General features: G+C 41.5%; 4 protein-coding genes across 4 annotated transcripts; 1 reads left to right on the forward strand and 3 right to left on the reverse strand.

Annotated features, from left to right (window-relative positions):
• Positions 1 to 449: 449 nt before the first annotated feature.
• Positions 450 to 3200, reverse strand: LOC136958692 (transcription factor BTF3 homolog 4-like). The gene is made up of 6 exons (XM_067252762.1): positions 3060 to 3200; positions 2429 to 2484; positions 1796 to 1909; positions 1119 to 1320; positions 940 to 999; positions 450 to 773 (listed from the first exon to the last, which is right to left on the reverse strand). Exons 2-6 carry the CDS (start codon positions 2480 to 2482, stop codon positions 727 to 729), a joined length of 477 nt encoding a protein of 158 aa, XP_067108863.1. The 5' UTR covers positions 2483 to 2484; positions 3060 to 3200; the 3' UTR covers positions 450 to 726.
• A 566-nt stretch (positions 3201 to 3766) lies between these two features.
• Positions 3767 to 6619, forward strand: txndc12 (thioredoxin domain containing 12 (endoplasmic reticulum)). Its single transcript, XM_067253435.1, has 7 exons — positions 3767 to 3949; positions 4612 to 4672; positions 4797 to 4849; positions 4990 to 5063; positions 5191 to 5260; positions 5526 to 5609; positions 5707 to 6619. The coding sequence occupies exons 1-7, from the start codon at positions 3847 to 3849 to the stop codon at positions 5784 to 5786; spliced, it is 525 nt and encodes a 174-aa protein (XP_067109536.1). The 5' UTR covers positions 3767 to 3846; the 3' UTR covers positions 5787 to 6619.
• Positions 6620 to 8058: 1439 nt separating this feature from the next.
• gipc2 (GIPC PDZ domain containing family, member 2) lies at positions 8059 to 15198 on the reverse strand. Its single transcript, XM_067253436.1, has 6 exons — positions 14737 to 15198; positions 10009 to 10194; positions 9417 to 9597; positions 8693 to 8805; positions 8514 to 8595; positions 8059 to 8340 (listed from the first exon to the last, which is right to left on the reverse strand). Exons 1-6 carry the CDS (start codon positions 15001 to 15003, stop codon positions 8189 to 8191), a joined length of 981 nt encoding a protein of 326 aa, XP_067109537.1. The 5' UTR covers positions 15004 to 15198; the 3' UTR covers positions 8059 to 8188.
• Positions 15199 to 16057: 859 nt separating this feature from the next.
• dnajb4 (DnaJ heat shock protein family (Hsp40) member B4) lies at positions 16058 to 18800 on the reverse strand. The gene is made up of 3 exons (XM_067252881.1): positions 18355 to 18800; positions 17134 to 17714; positions 16058 to 16525 (listed from the first exon to the last, which is right to left on the reverse strand). The coding sequence occupies exons 1-3, from the start codon at positions 18563 to 18565 to the stop codon at positions 16295 to 16297; spliced, it is 1023 nt and encodes a 340-aa protein (XP_067108982.1). The 5' UTR covers positions 18566 to 18800; the 3' UTR covers positions 16058 to 16294.
• Between the last annotated feature and the right edge of the window lie 508 nt (positions 18801 to 19308).

The following is a 19308-nucleotide window of genomic DNA, read 5'->3' on the forward strand; positions in this document are numbered from 1 at the left end:
TTGACCACCATGGTAGCATTGTCAAATTTCCAAATTATACCATCTCTAATACGATTTTATATCTGCAAGGTTTGGTGCAAGGTTCTGAGTTCAGTTGTTCTGCAGGGTCTTCATTTCCACAACACTGTTCATTGATCAGCACAATGTTCTACCTTTCTGCTCGCCAAACAACTGGTCGCTTACAAATACTCTGGGCTTTTATCCATTGATCTGTCATTCTCCTTCACTGACATTTCAGTAACACCCTGAAGTGTGTTTAAGACCTTGGTAGTAATCTCCACATAGATTTGGGAGCTGAACAGCAAACAAACAAATATTTGTACATGCTTCTAGTTACAATTCTAAAGCCCTAAAGTTATGATGCTGTTGAGTGGCAGTCATTTCATAACATTAATATCACTTTTGTAAAGTATGAAGATACACAACACTAAGAAAAATCAAGCAACACATTTTCATGAATCATTTTCTTTAATAAACAATACATTTTAAATACAGGATCATCCGATTGACGCTTCCTTGACAGTTCTGAAAGGCAAATTAGACAGTAGTATTTCTTGTTAGGCAGTTCCTTCGGAGGTCCACCAAGTTAAAATACAGAACACATCCTTTGGTGGTTGTCCTTGATATTATGATGTTTCTCCGACATTGCAATCCTCGATTACATTATAACTGTAACAAATGCACCTTTGAGACCAAATAAGGGTGGATGATGGCGACTTTGATTCGTTAGTTGGCTTCATCCTTTGACGCTTCATCAAAGTTTTCTACAAGATCTGCAATATGGACAAGACAGAATTGCTCAAAGACAGTCTCAAAGGGTTGAAAGGTACAAAGGGGTTAACTGATTGTATGACAAATTAGGAGATTGGTCTAAAAATGACAACATAGTTACCAATTAAATAATAATTCTACAACTATTAATGGTCACAGAATCCATACCTGGAACGTCATCATCTTCCTCTTCAATATCTTCTGGTTTGTTTGCCTTAGTTTCCAATGCTACAACAAGGAAAAAGAATGTTGGATTTGCATGAAAACTATTATTTTTCGACAATGTGCTCTCCCATTAGACCGACTAGGTCTTTGGTGCTAAATAAGATGTAGGAGTTTCAGCCCACCTTGCCGGGGGAAGTGCTCTGCCAGTTTCCGCAGGCTGCTCAGACTGTCAGCCCCTAGCTGGCTGAGGATCCCAGGCAGCATCTCAGTGAGCTGTTTGGTCTCTGCGTGGCCAGTGATGGCAAATGTGTTTGCTGACAGTGAGGCTTGAACCTTGGGGTTGTTAAAGTGGATCACCATCCCATCGTCCTTTATCATGTTTACCTTGGAGGAAATTGCAAGTCATTTAACAAATGCTGGTATGCCAAAATGAACACAGGCTCAACGTGAAGCTTTTTAGGTTGCCTCGCTATTCTTTGGCAAAAGGTAAAATCGTTTAAACTTGCCTCAAGTTTTTTGTCCAAAAAGTGTTTTTTAAACATTATTTTAAACTCGACTTCCGTCAAAAATATGCATGTTCCGGACAAGCGTTAATGTAAACATGTGGACACTGGTAATTCAACTTAATTCAGTTAGTTTTTTGTCACTATCTTAATATCAAGACTTTACCAAACAACACACACATTTCAAACAAAAGAACTGAGTAACAGCGCTATCAGGGAGCTAATGTTATAGTAAAACTTTGCATACATTTGCTCAGCCAGACTCAAACTGGCGGTTCCACATCCCATTTTATTTAGTGAAAAAAAGAAAGAAGTGCTTACAGGGAATTTGAGACTTCAACATGGGAACAACATACCTCTTCAATACCAGCAATGTTGTTCACAGCTAGTTTCTTCAAAGAACTCTGCAGTTTTTTGTCATCTGCGGTGGCTGTCCTGTGAACTACCTTTTTCTTCCTACGGGCTGATCCCTATGGGCAGAGCAGATGGAGTTGAACATTATTAAAATACAGATCAAAAATTCACACGTAGGTTGAAAGAATAAATGCTACAAAATAAACATGTCAATTATGGCACCATCTAGTGGAGGGAAGAGACATGATCCTTCGACAAGAGAACTGACAATGACAGGCCACAACAGTCGATCAGGTCAAAGCATCTGTCCATAATAGGACCGCTGAGGTCGGGGAAAAAGGCTGGCAGGTCTTTTGTGAACTTATCTTCTGCACCAAAACAGTAAAGCTCCTGTTTCAACACATTCCATTACCACATAAGGATGCATAATGTACCTCCTACTACTAGAGCTACAGATCTTTACCTTCTGCCTCAGTATTGCATCAGGCTACATTCAACCTGTATCAGTCTACATTAGGGCATAATACGTGAGGGTACACTCTAAGCAATGTATGAATCTATGAATGTATGAATCTAATGCAGGTGACCCCAGTCATTTAGCATCACAAAACAGCAAATACATTTGGGACTTGTACCTTTCCCCCTATCCGGACTTGAGCCTGGAGTTTGGCAAGCTTCTCTTGGTTCATAACTATTAGAGAGAATGGAGACCATTTTTAGTCATTAATAATGATGCATCAAGAAAAAGTAACACAATTACTTGTATTCAGAATATGTAATTAATTACACTGACCCCAAGCTAACACAACAACAATTAGATTTACCGAGGGGTGAACAATTAAGTCACAGACAATATATTTCTACAACGCTCATTAAAGCTAACTGTTAGCTAACTAGCTAGCTGAACTATACATAATCCAATGTAACAGGTTACTCGCTAGGGCTAGCTAGCTGACTTGCACTTTCATCCAATTTAAATAAGTACTAGATGTAACGGTGGTGGCACTAATGGTGGACTATGTGATTTAACTATACAAACGCGTGATTCATAGAAATATAAAATTGACATTAAAAGGAGAAGTTAACTAAGTGGATTGATGTGTCAGAACACGCTAGCTAGCTAAGCCTAGCTACGTTAGCATGCTGGTAAACAACAATCGGATGCAAACTGTAATTATCGACGAACACTTACGAGTATATGACTAAACATAAATAAGATTATTGTCCTTCGTACAGTTGTTGAATTATAAAATCTGAAAGATTTACCTGTGGCAAGACTGTCGTCAGTTGCTCGCTGGTATTGTTCGTACTAGTACAGACCTGATTACCCACTTACCCAGGCTACCTCACCATCTGCAACACTAGCACGAGGTGATGATGATGATGATTCCGGTGTTGTGCCCCCAGATGCACCCCACCCTGAAAAGCACACCCTCACGGGAGCGCGCACAAACCACTCGAAATATGTTGTCTTGATATCGCAACCAAACAGAGGGGAGACAGCTGGTTACTAGTCCCCTTAATATACAGCAGGTCCCAACACTGTTGTGAAACATCTGTTTCCCCTCCATTGCGATATCAAGACATCAAAACATGACTAAATGTCTTTCACTTTTTGATTTGAGCACGCGCCCCCGTGAGCGGGTGCTTTTCATGGTGGGGGTGCATCTGGGGCAACAACACCTGTCAGAGTGAAGACATTCTCTGGTGAAGGATAGCTGCTGACCACTAGGAGGTGTTATGGCATTAAATCCAGACATAGTTATAGAAAATTATAAGAAACACCTAGTTCCCTACGTATTTCCATTGTTTTACATTACATTTATGTTCCCACCCTATTCTTCAACACTAACCCTGAAATCCAGAACACACAATAGTTTGGTAGCTCACCAGTAACTTTTATTTTGAAACGATTACATTGTATTCAAGCACTCTGCCTCATCCTGTCACATGGTACATTATTACCGGTTTCTGGTACACATTCTCTGGTACAACTAGCTAGAAGTTGAAAGTAGCTAGCACAAGACAGCAAGATTATTGAAAGGCCACGAATATGCTGTCCCCCCGTGTCAATATAGCTTTGTTGTCCGCTTTCCAAGTACTATGTTCGTTTTCCTATCTTCATAAGGTTGCAGCTGAAGAAGGGAATAGCCGAGGTAAGCATATCATTAATGCGCACGAATGTTTAACTGTAGGCTACAGTAGTGAAAGGAAGGCAGTACTGTACACGGCTGCTGGTCACTTTGCTGTATCAGATGTTGCTGCGAATTAACGAGCAATAACCTAGCTATTCTAACTAGTTTAGCTAATTAACGTTAGGATTGTATATTTTGGGTTCTAGTTACTAATTAGTAACTAGAATAGTGTAATTCCATAGAGCTTTCCAAGTTGACCAAGCTCAGCTTTCGTTTTGCTTTAGTCATATATCCCATTTAGAAAAAATATAAATGTGAACGTTTCATACAGTTTCCAGCTTTCTTTGTTAATTCTGACTACATACTTTGTCTGGCTCAAGAACCGCTCACAGAAAATACATTTCTTATCTCCCAAGGTCTATTATTGGTGATATGACACAGATTATACAATATTGCGTTAAACTATCTGCCATATCATTAGGGCCTGGGGTCCTAAATTCTGATATATGATTCTATCATGAAAGTAATAGCCAAGTTCAAGTTACACCACTCAGCCGGATGTCAAATAGTTTATATGGCCCCTCTTACCACTCCCAGAGACACACCCCTGCCCTGCCATCGTTGTACCATTCATAAAGAGAAAGGTGAAGCCTTCCCATTGACTAGTATGTTTCTTTAAACAGGATTTGGGGATAATATACACTGGAGAAGCTTGGATGATGGGAAGAAAGAGGCAGAGGCCAGGTGATCAAGTTACTCTTTGAAATGAGAACCTTTTACCTAGCCTTAATCGGTGATCTAGGTGTTGCCTGAACAGTTGTTCTTGTGCTATCTACTCATTTAATCAGACCACTTGTTTTCTTGACAGTGGATTGCCGTTGATGGTCATTATTCACAAAACTTGGTGTGGAGCCTGCAAAGGTATTTTTCCCAAATTTTTCTTCCATATTAAGTTGTCCTTGCTTAAACCAGTGATTTATGTTACATGAGTATGTTATTGATACTAGCTGAGACAAAATAGCTAGGTTTTCTAAAGGAAAATCAACCCTTTTTCTTTTCAGCTCTGAAACCTAAGTTTGCAGAGTCTAAGGAAATCTCTGAACTGGCTCACAATTTTGTCATGGTAAATCTGGAGGTAAGAATAGGCCATCCTTCGACAGAATAATTTTTTCAGGCTTCCTCATAATACCAGGGTGTGGGTAGTTGTGTATGTATATTGTGTATGTAGATGTAGTTGATTTACCACAGATGTATTTCAACAGGATGAGGAGGAGCCTAAGGATGAGGCCTTCAGCCCTGATGGTGGATACATTCCTAGAATACTTTTCCTTGGTAAAAGAACACTCTTGCCTGTGCACATCCCTATGACATGTAACACCCCTTACATTTACATTTAGCAGACTTACTTACTGTAAGTTGCTCTGGATAAGAGGGACATGCTCCCCGAGGCAAGTAGGGTGAAGTGCCCAAGGACACAACGTCATTTGGCCGGGAATCGAACCGGCAACCTTCTGATTAATAGCCCAATTCCCTATCCGCTCAGCCATCTGACCCCCCCTTAATTGTTTTCTGTTGCTAATACCCATGTTTCTCATAGATCCCAGTGGCAAAGTTCATCCGGAGATAACCAACACAAATGGGAATCCCAACTACAAGTATTTCTACAGCAATTCAGACCAAGGTATTTATCTCATATCAAACTGTATTAGAAGTAAATAATTATAAGTGTGAGTGTCTGTGACTAACAGGTTTGTTTGTGACCCCTTCTCCTCCTACAGTTGTATCTGGTATGAAGGAGGCCCAGGAGAAGCTGACAGGTGATGCCTTCAGGAACACACATGTTGGAGATGAACTGTGAGAGACAGGAGCAGGATCTGAGGACTTTCTCTCTGAAAGCCGCTACCCAAGGCAGCCGGTGGATACTGCTATTAGTCCGTAGTCTGTAAAATCCACCCCATGTAGTTTTACTTCTATTTAAGTGCAAATTTGACATCTATAGTAATATCATACATATTTTTCCATCTTATTTTGAGGATGAATGCGAGTCTCATAGCAGCCAAGTCTTCAAGCAACCGTCCATTTGACACTGGTGCTTAAGTAATGTCTTTTTCATACTGCATTTCCTAATAGCCATTTCCTAAATGTTACTGTAGTGGAAAATGTCTCCTTATTTCGAGATCAAAAATGCTGTGTTTAGTCAAACTACTGTACTTCAATAAATGCCATATAAATACTCTGTAGAGGCTGAACAATCACTCAAAATAGCCCCGTAACTATCAGGCATCAAAGTAAACCTTAACTGTCAACATTTCACATGTATATCAAGGATATTTACAATAATGTGCTTCCAAGTCCTCTACAGTATTACCATATTTTAAAGAAAAGCTTCATTATATCTGAGGCCTTCTTTCCTTTAAATTCTTTAGCTTTTGTGGGGTAGCTACATGTATTGAAACGAATATGTCAGTTGTTAAATTCTGCCAATTTTGGCATAGTATGTTATATAATGTAACATTATTTTACAGTTAAAGTTTTTGATGTTTGTGGAAAATTATTTCCAACTGGTTCATCATTTTACCGGCTTTGCTAAACTAGTTTTGAAGAGCAGATTAACAAAATGAAAGGTTCTGTTGTCATGTTGTATTTTGTATATACACACCAAAGTGTGCAAATAAAGTTTGTTGTACTGAATGATTTGATAAGGGTTTATTTATAGTATAACTAAAGGGCAGAACTGTAAAACTACATTTGAATGGGTTACTATATACCAGAAGATGACATCACTGCCACATATCTGTTACAGTATACTGCTGTGTCTTTAACTCTGTAGTATAGGATGTTAGTCAAACAAATACAATTATACAAATACAGAACATATTTTATCAAACCCTTTACCATCCCTTATGGACAATAAAACTCTTCAGAAAAAGATTTACAATTATCTGTAAACTGCATGCTAAACATGCTTTTGCTAAGAACATTTTATAATGTATTTACTTTTACATTTGGATTGTAAGTAACTACACTCCTAAAGTGAGGCAAACAGGCTTCAAGATGGCAGAATTCAGAGATAGATTTCAGTTTAATGGTGTGCAAGGTCTTAAGGCTGTAAAAAATATTCGACAAATGACAAATTTTAATGAACAAATAAATTAAAAACAAAAACCTATTTCTATTAAAATATATTTGATATCTTAATTACGCTCTAGCACTCTGTACAAAAATGCAACTAAAAGATAAGGAATGTTAGTTGAAATTGTGCCATCACTTCTCCTTGGTCAAGATAAAAACCTGCTGTGTGATAATCCAGTACTGAAAGTCCACCTTTACTGGAAAGGGAGCACAGGATCTAAGGCTATTTCACTCTTTTTGTCTCACTGCCATGACTTCTTTATGGGTAGCCATGCCCTGAACAGACTATTATCTGCAGTACAGGATGCATGGTGTACAGAAGGCAGAGTGACACCTATAATGATACAACCCAATAGGATTAGGTCACACAATGCAGTGTCAGTCAAATTAAAACAATTTGTGAAATAACTGACAATGGTAAACCTTCATTCAACCATGCGGTTGTATCATACAAAGATATGACTAGGAGTTTTTCCCAGGTGAGGTTGATGGTAAGATGTGCTACAATGACACCCTGTGGAGGAGAGAGGTTGGAAAATTGAGGTCTCGGTCAACATAAAAATATAGCTATGATCATAACTACACTAATTACATATGCCAAGTTTCAAAACGCAGCAACATTTTTACATGAGACATAAAAGCCTAAAAAAAGTTTGATACATGTGATCAGTACACATATATATAAATATATTTATCACTGTTATAAAGTAGTGTGATTACAATTAACTGATTTAGAGGTGGGTACCCTTAATAACCAATGTTTCACATTTCACTAGATTGTATGGTTCATGAGTAGAGTATAAATAGAAACAACTCTAAGACTGTACGTAGATAGTCTACATAATGCATAAATCAATGCCCTTTTACAACCAAGACCAAATCCAGTGTGATAATGTGCATCGTGGAATGCAGACCAATAAGCATTTTGTAGCCAGCCCTTATGTGAGCCAAATATTGAACCCTTCATTAAGTCACTCAAATACAAAATTTGTCCCCAGTGCAACTACCCAGGCATTACAAGACCCCCCCCCCCCCCCCCAAACCACGCTACACACGACTTTGTACTTGGTGACATGATGTCCTGTGACTAAACAAGGATGATTGAGGGAAGTATGGGGAAGTGAAAGACTAAAAGCGTCCCTGCTTGGCATCTCCGATTGCCCCCCAGACGTCGAAAACAAACTCGTCCGGGAAGGCAAAGTCTCCAAGGGCCTCGTCCAGGGCCATGGCGAACTCATCTGGGTTCTTCTTGTCCCGCCCCACCTCCACCATAGTGGCAGCTGGGGAACAAGTGGTACTCCATGTTACTACAACTGACTATATGATGCTGAATACTTTGATTACATTTTGTGCCTGGATATGGTATGTCTCCAAAAGTGTTGATTTGTTATCATGTTGTCAGTAAGGTGCTTATCAACTGAATATTTAGTGGGGAGTTTTTTTGTCTACACACCCAGCTCAGTGTCTCTGATCCCCATGTAGCTCTCCAGGAGGTCGTCCACCTTCTTTACCGCTTTCTCTTCAAACTCTGTTGGCTGGAGAACATAACAGGGTTTTGATAACGAGACGGGACATGGGGAAATGTGGGCCCTGCCTGGAAGGTTCTGATCAACACAAGGGGCAGACACTCACCATCTCCTCCACAGTCGCCGGCCCTTTGGAGCGCAGTCTCAGAGTTCCCCTCCCTGTGCCAATCTTGTTCTCGCTGGCAGGTTTGGTGCCCTTTGACCTTGGCTCAAGCATTTCTGTTTGATGGGGGGGAGGGGGAACACACTTTCAAAGACATTGTGCGGGAGAAGAGATGTTCAAAGTCATTATGTGATTAAACTGACTTGACATGAGTTAAATTTGTATTAATATTGGGAAACCACAAAGACTGTGGCTCGAGATAATGCAAAGACTGCTGCCTGTGTCCAGAAGGGTTTTATTACTTTTATTACTTGTATTATTGTTTTTATTGATTTTATGTAAAGCATAAGCTGCAATTCTTGTATTAAATGTGCTATATAAATAAAGTCTTATTATGGCGTCCGATGGCTGAGCGGTGAGGGAGTCGGACTCGTAATCTGAAGGTTGCCAGTTTGATTCCCAGCCGTGCAAAATGACGTTGTGTCCTTGGGCAAGGCACTTCACCCTACTTGCTTTGGGGGGAATGTCCCTGTACTTACTGTAAGTCGCTCTGGATAAGATGACTGCTAAAATGACTAAATGTAAATGTGTTATGACTGTGACACAATGGCAAGCCAGTTACAAAGATCATGGAGCAGGGAAGCATTCAAAGCAAATTCAAAGTAAATAAAGAAATACAAAATTGTCCCACAAGCCACTGGAGGTGTAGTTATGGCCCACCACTTACCAAAGGCCTTCATAGGTTCCACTAGTTTCAGAGTGAAGACCTTGTCTTTGGGCAAATCCTTCAGCATGCGGGCCACCTCATAGTGTCGTGTGCCCACAATGTTCTGCCCGTTGATGCACTCTATGTGGTCACCCACACAAATCAACTTCACTCCATCCACGACACTGCCCTCTTTGATGCGCTAAGAAGAGAGAGAGAGAAAGAAAGGGGAATACAGGGAAAGATTCATTTATTGTTATTATACAGGATAGTTGACCGTGATAAGAACCACTCATGTTTCTCAACAATATTTCAAACTTCCTACGTGGGACCAAGAGATGCGTTTTTGGGTTCTGTGAATATGAACAGCCTGTTTGTCTTGAGGGAAACAACATGTAATGATGAATTATCAACACAAGGTGGCATGTAGGAGCATCTGTTTTGAGATCCTCCACACTCTTGAATGAAGACAAAAAAAGCTGAAATGAGTCACAAATCTGTACAGTTCTTGAAATCGAATGACACAAGTGATCTCAATGGAACATTTAAGAGATTTCATTTCATTTCAGAGACAACATTTGGACCTTTTGAATATGAATATTTGCATGCCTACCTTTATGAAGGCATAGCCAGCTCCATTGTCTGTGATGGTGAGGCCCAGAGCCTCCTCGGACTTGTGCACCTCCACTTCCTTCTTGATCCCCCTGATGTGGGCGAAGATGAAGTCCTCCAGGCCGATCTGGCCCCCCAGCAACTTCTCCATGTCAATCTTGTGGGTGTTCAAGGTACAGAACAGGATCTACATACACACACACACACACATACACATTTTACAAAAAGACACACACACACACACACAGGTGGTACTAGAAAGAAGAACACAATGCTTCATGATATTTTATTCATTGTTTGTGGTCACTTCAAACGACAGAATTTGATAACGGCTCATGTTAAAGCCACTTTCAATCGCAGACTTTCTGGTAGCTGAGCTGGAGTGACACCGCAGGTCGGCATGTTAACAAAGAAAGTCGCCAGTGAGTCATGTCTTTATCTATTTGGTCGATGTTCCCTTTCTAGTCCTTCTGTGATCAGTGTGACTCAAGACAGCTGTGTGGTGCCTCCCCCCTCTCCGACTGGGTCAAAATAGAGAAGGTGACCTTTTCCACTGTGCCAGTGATGAGAGACCCTGGCATCACACCTTTGGCTGCAACCTCTTGGCAGGACAGGGGGGGAAATGCGATCAGCAGGAACATGTTCCACTTGTAGCCTGATTTAAAAGCCCTTTAAACTGGGGCCGGCCAGTGAAAGCAGGAGGGAGGGGCCTGCTAGGGGTGAATCATTTATTCCGCACTACCTCACACAGATGGTGCACCCAGAGCTATTAATATGTCCTCCTGTAAATCTCTATTCTTCTACGATCCCAATGCAAGCCCATGCACCAAAGGCACGATTTGCTCTAAAGAGTTTCACACTTTTTAAGGAATTCATTTTTTATATATATTTTTATATGTTGTATGAGTTGAAAACTGCCAAGTCATGTTCCCTGACTTCCGGGCTGCATGAAAGAAAAGGAGTGATCTGTACCGGTTCATCGGGATGACCTTTGTGTGCAATGACTCTCTGGCAAGAACAAAACGAATAAAAAAACAAGCCTTGCTTGGCCCCTTTTGTGTACCAACAGGCACTACGTACATACACATCAGCTGACACAGACACAAGCGTTGCCCTTGGTTACCAGGGTATAAAAGAATGGGATTAGAAATTGGGGGGGGGCTTGTTAGAGGGGGGAGGCAGAGAGGGAGCAGAGGAGGAGGCGGCGGGGGGGGGGGGGGGTTGGGGAGTTAAAGTGGACGCTCTGCTTGGCTAATCTCCCTTCCACCAGGGGAAAGCAGGCCAGGGCATTACCCATGAGGCCGTGGGTGGAGGAACAGCGATACGGACGCCTACACTCTGTAACCAAGGTTGCCGATTACATGAAGCCGCTTCTTTCCTGCACTCAGGATGTTCACGATGCTCCTTCCCTGTGCCTGAGTGTGTACCTCATTATGTTTACACTCCACGCAGCTTGGGTACAGGGAGCGTCACTCGCACTCCTCTCTCACCTCCACCACTCTGAGTGACTGACTCAGACTGACACAAGTACACAAACACCTCCCACTAGCCCAACCACCCGGCCAGCTAGCCCATGTGGACAAGCAGTTGGTAAGGAACCAATCTGTATCATATTCTAAGAATATTAAAAGACAAACTATGCACAAAGGAACAACAGTCTATTAACATGCACACATGTAAACTGAACACTGCACAATCTACAGATAACAATGCTGCAACAGTACAGTGGTAAACAAAATGCCTTAGTAGGGAAAAGGTTAAACTTTTATGAAGATATATGAACAACAGTGATTAGAGCTTATCCATCATCAATGATGTATGAGGTTATCAAAATGGTGGTAGACAAGGAACAGAACATTGGATTGGATTACGGTGGATTTGTAATTACACACTAAACCTATCTTTAGGAAGATTGGTCATGACGAATCTAGAAAAGTGAGATTAAAACATGACTTCACAGGTATTGGGGAAGCATGGTCGTAGATGGAAAAGGTAATAGCAAACTGAATTGCCTTACATATTTCTCAATGAATAGAAAGGTCCATGCCTCAACAGGATATAAACGCCCATCAGCGTTTCAACCTAGACAATGATCAACTTTGAAGCATCGCTGATTAAGCAGTTGAGAGTTAGTGATGAGGACATACTATAAAACAACAGAAATGCCACTGAAGGGACTGATTTCCACATCATCACTTTAATGCTCCTTCCACTAACCTACACACAGAGATAAACACACCCAGGCAGTAGTCAGGTGTTCACAGGTGACACTTGTTTTGCTAAGTACTGTGACATAGGCTAACCCTCAGTATCGGAGACACAGATAAGAGGCTGAGCGAAAGAGTCCCCTGGCGATGTTTCTGTCTGCACTAGCTGCTGGAAAACAACTACTTAGGCCTAATGGTGACTCAAAAATGTTGAATACGGCTGAACTCACACCTGTGTTTTCAGCGGGAGGACACATTCCGTTTAGCCTAGACTTGCGTCTTGTCTTATTTGGGCATGTACACACTTGTAGACTGTGAAAAGCAACATTACCCCTGGGACTGTGCCACAAGACTACGCAACATATTAACACTCAATTAGTATTTGTCTATAAAGATATGAAACCATGATTTCCAACAAAAAAAAGGGAGTTGAAGAACAAAAGAAGAAACGTATTAAAGGGGGAAATGAATGAGAACATTAGCTCACCTAATCTATTCAGGACGTAATTAAAATCTACAATTCTATCAGAGTAAGCTCCAGTAATCTCAGGCTTGATCTGAACATTTCTGAAATAATGAAAATAAATACTAACTAAACATATACCCCTGCAGACGTGGAGGGGGAATACTTAAAGGATGTGAGAATGCCAACACTGTGCCGCGATCTTTGTCCCCTGATAAGTCTTCAAGAGAAGCTCATCAGACTTCTCTAGATGGGATGGTTACATTTAATTAATTAGCAGTATAATCTCCTTGAACGTTTGACTATGTGAGCTTGAAACAATCCCAACAAAGTAGGATGTTTGGATCATTAGACTGATACCTTTAGCAGTCTGACCTACTGTAGTTCAGTCTGTCTTTTGAGTTAAGGCACAGGCAACACATGGGGCTAGGCTACAGGAAGGCAGCATCTACATTCAAACGTTAAGCAAATAATTTCTGGGGAGTAGCCTAATGCTGGCAATCTGTGAGAACAGGTGATCACATTGCAAGTCACACACTGCCACACCTGTGGTAAAACACAACTGCCTGTGAAAAGACTTTGACCTAGGTTGTAAAAAATGATTGCCTGAAAATACTAATATCCTCCTTTTTTTACTGAAATATGTCTCCCGTGTAGGAACAAGCTAATAACTGTTGTTTCAATTACAGCAATCACTGTACTCGCTTTTCAATTAACATTAATGATATTAATAGATTTTCATGATGAGTGCCCGATTTACATGGAGAGTACAGTGTTTCACGTGGACAACGCAACAAAAAACGATCAAGAAATGTTTAGACCAATATCCTGCCACTCTTTAATTAAGTGCCAACTTTCATGCCACATTGGTGGGGGGCAGCTGGTGAGTTGAGATGCCCTGGTAGTAGTTAGTGTGAGTTAGTGGTTTGTGTTGGTGTAGGGAGGGAGTTGGCATTGGGCAGCCTCGCCACCCTAGGGACTTCAAGGCTGGCCCTCGGCTTTTATCTCATTGGATTTAGGCTGTGCCCGTTGTTCAGGATGTGAGGGACTTCCTCAGTCTACCATCCCAACATAACCCCCTCCCCATGTAGGGGCTATCTGCCCTGTCACACACAGAAATGGCTGAATGGGACATCATGTTCATGCAGGAATTGTGGAGTGTGTAACAGCTTTATGAATGCTTATCCCCAGTCCCGGTGTCCTAAACTGAGCAGGTGTGCTCAAGCAAGTCAGGACACGGAAAGAATCTCATGTCTTTTACAAAGCTGGTGAGTTGATGATAGGATATTTGAAATGTCATGCCTCCAAGAACCTTAGGCTAAATGGGCGCTTTCTTTATTTTCACAAATACCCATCAAACTTGTGGCTTGACTGGTTTCTAAGAAGCGCCCTCTCACTAAATTGTCAGCAAAGGTTCTGCACTGGTTGAGGAGGGAGGGGGAGGATAGCTTATGGCTCAGCTCAAATGTGTCCCTGGCTGATAGGCCGGCCAGGCTGCCTGCTATCTAGTCCAGCTCAGTGACAAAAGGCAGACATGTCACTCACAGATTATTCTATAAAGAACAGAACAAAGAGTCTGGCCTCAGAGGAGGGTTTGGAACATGCATTTGTTTACAGGGCCTTCAATTCACCATATCTATAAATGCAGTGTGGGCAGTGTCTATGAAGATGGAATTTAACCCTTGTAATGTAGGTTCAATTCTGGAAAGGGGTCCTCCCTGGGAGTTGTCCAACTGCTCCTTATACTATTAGTATAGAATAAGTTTGGCTACATCTGAATAACAATGTATGCAGGCCCCAAATATTATTATCTGATTCATGTATTTAGAAGTTCACTTAAACTTTTAGAGAATCTGGTCGTCAGGCACTCACGCTAGCGTTAGATCACACCTTACACAAACACCTCGACGTCCTCTCCGCTAACATAATATCATTTTTGGGCATGATTTGTTTCACAACAATCACACACAGTAGGCCTACACATTATTATTTGTTGTTGTTGTTGTTTGATCAATAAACTAATGCGCTAAAATCACACAGGTAGTTGTCTATAACTTACCTCTGGGGGACTCAAATTAAAAGTATGGGCAATTTTCCCGTACAGTTCTTTTACGTTAGTAAAACCTTCAATTCTGCCCGTTGGGCTGCCGTTGGCTAATTGCGTATGGAACACTAGTTTCGGTCGCAGGTTGGCAGGTGGAGGTGGGAGTCCTGCACCGTTGACGGAGGATTTCGCTGCGCTTCCACCAGCACCAAGTTCCTCATTTTCGACCAAATTGGAGCTTTCCTTCGTCTTGTTTTTCTTTTTTCTTAGTCCCAAAGGCATTTTAAATCCGAAAAGCACGTAGACGAGTCCGTCCAACTAGAACATTGAAGTGGCAACCTGTTGCGATACTTCCTTCCGCCTACCTTAGCTCCCTTCTCCAGGTTTGACTTTGTTCCTAGACAGTGACTCAACTCTGTGTTGCCAGTTAATATTCGAAATATTCAACAGGTAGGAGGCGTATACTGCGACGCCTTTTCTCGCACATACAGTAGCCAAGACTGAAAACTCTGACAGGCTGGTCCCCGAACAAAAGCTTCTCTGTTTCAATATGCTGAGAACGCACGCGCAGTAGGCTACGAGGAGAAATACTCCTGAATGAAGCACGCCATAGTCTATACTACTCTATACCTGTCATCACAGGTATCCATTTTCACTAAAACAACGATTACTTCGATTCTGTGTTTTTACTTGGTCTTTTTGGCATTCGATTATATTTCATCATCAGTCAAGTATCAGTGGGCTTTGCTTAGCCCATGTCAAATGACTACTCATCTGACAAATTGTATTCAGGTCATAGTCAACAGGTGATGCCAGTAATGTAGCCCTTCTTAAGGCCCCTATATAGCTTTGTGATGGATAATGTGGTGTCCCATGGTGGGATAATGTAAAGGTCACTGTGTTTGCAGCCAATGATCAACAGCTGTGCAGCTGTTAATGGACAAGGCTATATTTACATAGACATTAGGAATTTTTCATTTTTCAAACATGGAAGATACTTTTTAGTGTGTGCAGGAGATGGTCTAAGCCATCTCTTTTTTTAATGTAATTTCAGTTTCAAGTAAGGAGAGCTACATGTAAAGCAACACATTTCATAATGGAAATAACAGTACTTTGTTTTTACTTTGGTAACTGTCCTTAACAAAATGATGTCGGAAAATGATGTGAATGCTAGTAGGCTACCCATAAACCCCTATGTGCCTCTTTATCGGGGAATTTACCTTACAGCACGATTAGATCACATATGTCATTTGTGACATATAAATATGCCAATTAACAGTATAATAAAAGTGTTACAGTCCATTACAAACAAAACAAATATAAATAATTAATATGTGAATGTGGAATGACCCCACAGAATAGAATGTTTACTTTAGATAACAACACATTTTACTGTCACTTATATCAACTTGGAGGCATGCAAGGTATTTATAAAAACACCAAATTGATAAAAAATTGAAATTGCACATTCATTAGAAGGGGGTCCACCTGTGAATAGTCGCATTGTCCTCGTAAGAGAGAGAAGGAGCACTGGCATGCCGATATCATCCCTCTTCTGTCCACAGCCTTATTGCTAGACGGGTAAATGTCGTTTTAGGACATCCTTGGCATTGGTTGGGAGACTCTCTGGAAAGTTTACATCAAACTCTACCACCAGATCCCCCCTCTGGTCAGGGTTTTTGGGGAAGGGTAGCCCTTGGCCTGCAACTGTCTTTCTCATGCCTGGTTTGACGACGTCCGTGATTTTCATGTTGCACGTATTCCCATCTATTGTGGACACCGTCACAGAACATCCACATAATGACTGCAACAAGAGGAATATGACAGTCAGTGACAATTTGCATAGAAGTCTACAAAGAAGTGGCATAATACATTGCAGAACACTGTATGCAATATGCACTGTTGTATTTTCCAGGGTTATGTGGTCACATATTAAGCATGTGTTTACTGTCTGATAAGCAATGTGATCTAAGCGCAGCCACATTTTCTGGTGTTTTTGTAGTATGACTCATTGTAACCACATTCCATGAGACTGCATCCAAAACTGGGTTGTAAACTTCAAAACACAGAACTACTACGAGTGTATTGTGTACAGAAAATACCATATAAGCACATCTTGCACAGTATGAGTGGGCAAGCTCCTGTCTCCCTGCCCACCTCAAGTGATGCAGCTCATATTCCTTATGTGTGTACAGTGGGGTATGTGCATTACATAACTGGCAGACTAAAAAAGTTAATACTGATGTTTATACATATTCAGTAAGTACTTATAAACTACCAAAACCAAAAAGAGTACTATGTCGTCTACATTTGGTCAAAGTTTTGATTCAGGATTTAACAGTCTATATTGCCAGTAATTACTTTATACCACTGTTTTACTGGCGCCGAGTCACAAAGGAAAATGAGCCTTACCTGCCGTAGACTGACCCCTACCGGGTACACAATATCAGAACCTTCCCGTCTAAAGTGTGGGTGTGGTTTGTCCTTGATTACGAAAACAATGTCTGCAGGAATGGCGCCGGGTGACTCGTCACCCTCCCGAGGGAAGGTGATCTTGGTGCCTTCTTTCCAACCCCTCTTGATCTCGATAGTAAGAATCTTGTCCTCCGTTCTCATGGTCCTCCCATCAGGATTCATCCTCTTCCGAGAGATCTTCATCCGCTTGGTGCAGCCATGGAAGACCTCCTCGAGGGTGACCCGCAGCTCGTGGTGGATCGCCGGGTCCTGCTTCCGTCGTTGCTGCCCACCCAGGCCAACATGTCTGTCACGGGGGAACCCGTTAAGGTTGAAACTGGTGAAGGAGCCAAAGGGGTCACTGCCATCCACCTCCATGTCCTCATCATCCCGTCCATTAGCCTTACGCCCAAAGAACATCTCAAAGGGGTTGGCTCCTCCAAAGAATGTGGCAAATGTTGCATGGGGATCTCCATGGAAGGTATAGGTGAAGTTGCTACCCTGTCCATCAGCAGTAGGCCCATTTCCTCCTTTGAGACCTGGTGGTGGACAGAAATAATACAGGGGTCATTAACCATGCCATGTAAAAAGTAACAAACTGTGCAGCTCTAAATGATCAAGTTTAACTTAAGGGAACATCTTATTCCGTTTTAAAGTTATCAAAATGTTTTTAACCCATCATGGAAGGCTCTATGTTTTAGACACATTCGTCTTATGCATGGAAGGCTCTGTAAATAAAAGTAATTGGTTGAATGCTCTGTTTTCCCCTAATCTTGGGGATCATTCTGGCAGTTTTTCTGCCAATATCTATTAGAGTAACATTATATCGTGAAAATATCACCCAATTCGTGTTTAAAGACATGTTGAAAATAATTTGATTTACAGTTCTGCAACTGGGCCATCCCTGCAGCATGAGCCCAGGGAAACCATAACCTCCTTATAAACGCCCACACGACATGGTGAATACATATTCACAGTGAATATGTAAAAGATGTGTCGAAATGTATGATTTAGCTAATACAAATGTATCTATATCGTTTGAATTGAAAAAATATCAACATAATTTCACAATGCATTCACGTCCACGACTAGATAATTCCATCCTGTCAACATTGGCATGGAATATACACAATACAGTATAGAATAAAAAGACTGCGTTTGCACAGATTTACAGTTTACCTTCCTCTCCATATTGATCATATATCTCCCTTTTCTTTGGATCACTGAGGACCTCATATGCCTCGGCGATTTCTTTGAATTTGTCCTCTGCGTTGGCTGCCTTATTTTTATCCGGATGCCATTTCAAAGCTTGCTTTCTGTATGCCTTTTTGATGTCCTCTTCCGCAGCTCCTTTTGAAATCCCGAGTATTTTATAATAATCCTTCCCCATTTTCCCCCAAAACGGCCACGCATGAAAGAAAATCTATTCTCGATATGGTGTTGATGGGCGCTGTCAGCCCCCCAAAAATGTTTGAGACCCCTTTTACTTGGAGACAACTGATAAAGCGACGCTCTTATGACTATTAACGACAGTACACGAATGAATAGCGACGATGTCTACGTTTAGATGGGCTTACTCAACTCTGTGGACCCTGTGTTATGCATCCCTCCCTACGATCCTCTTTAAATAGCCATTGCACCCTCCCCTGCGTACGGGCTGCTCAGTGGAATCCAAGGGCAATTTCTAGAAAGTTAATGCTGTGGGCCTACGTCATGTGCCATATTCGGGTTTTTGCACTGTACACCTACTGTACACCTACTTTTTCATGTCATTCCAAAAAAATAATGTGTCCTTACGGCTTATGTTAGAGCATATAAGATAACGTACGCTGTGCATTTGATCATTTTGATGCAGATAATTCGACTGTTGGACGATTCTGACCCGTGTAACCTCTGAACAATGTAAGCGGGTAAGCCCTAAAGTCCTCCGAGAACTGGAAGACAAACATCATGGTTTATTTGACTGGTCCTCTGAAATTGAGAAGTGACAGCGTGGAGTAGCGCACTGTCCCCTTTTGATCTACGCTGCAGTGACATCTGCTGTAGCATTGTGGAACTGCATGTGGTCCCTCCATAGGCCAGCTCGACTTCAAGCCATTTCATCCATCGAGTGCCATGGTTTATGACTCAGCC

The sequence above is a fragment of the Osmerus mordax genome, chromosome 16 (genome assembly GCF_038355195.1).
Source record: "Osmerus mordax isolate fOsmMor3 chromosome 16, fOsmMor3.pri, whole genome shotgun sequence".
NCBI lineage: Eukaryota > Metazoa > Chordata > Actinopteri > Osmeriformes > Osmeridae > Osmerus > Osmerus mordax.

Excerpts from the sequence above, each read along its gene's own strand:
- LOC136958692 (XM_067252762.1), bottom strand. The coding sequence starts at position 2,482 with ATGAACCAAGAGAAGCTTGCCAAACTCCAGGCTCAAGTCCGGATAGGG. Across the intron at positions 1,910-2,428 it reads AAGTCCGGATAGGGGGAAAG|GGATCAGCCCGTAGGAAGAA; the intron begins GTACAAGTCCCA and ends CTCTGCCCATAG. Across the intron at positions 1,321-1,795 it reads ACATTGCTGGTATTGAAGAG|GTAAACATGATAAAGGACGA; the intron begins GTATGTTGTTCC and ends ATTTCCTCCAAG.
- txndc12 (XM_067253435.1), top strand. The coding sequence starts at position 3,847 with ATGCTGTCCCCCCGTGTCAATATAGCTTTGTTGTCCGCTTTCCAAGTA. Across the intron at positions 3,950-4,611 it reads TGAAGAAGGGAATAGCCGAG|GATTTGGGGATAATATACAC; the intron begins GTAAGCATATCA and ends TTCTTTAAACAG. Across the intron at positions 5,261-5,525 it reads TCCTAGAATACTTTTCCTTG|ATCCCAGTGGCAAAGTTCAT; the intron begins GTAAAAGAACAC and ends TGTTTCTCATAG.
- gipc2 (XM_067253436.1), bottom strand. The coding sequence starts at position 15,003 with ATGCCTTTGGGACTAAGAAAAAAGAAAAACAAGACGAAGGAAAGCTCC. Across the intron at positions 10,195-14,736 it reads TTAATTTGAGTCCCCCAGAG|ATCCTGTTCTGTACCTTGAA; the intron begins GTAAGTTATAGA and ends GTGTGTATGTAG. Across the intron at positions 8,806-9,416 it reads GGAACCTATGAAGGCCTTTG|AAATGCTTGAGCCAAGGTCA; the intron begins GTAAGTGGTGGG and ends CCCATCAAACAG.
- dnajb4 (XM_067252881.1), bottom strand. The coding sequence starts at position 18,565 with ATGGGGAAGGATTATTATAAAATACTCGGGATTTCAAAAGGAGCTGCG. Across the intron at positions 17,715-18,354 it reads TGATCAATATGGAGAGGAAG|GTCTCAAAGGAGGAAATGGG; the intron begins GTAAACTGTAAA and ends GTCCACCACCAG. Across the intron at positions 16,526-17,133 it reads TAGGGGTCAGTCTACGGCAG|TCATTATGTGGATGTTCTGT; the intron begins GTAAGGCTCATT and ends CTCTTGTTGCAG.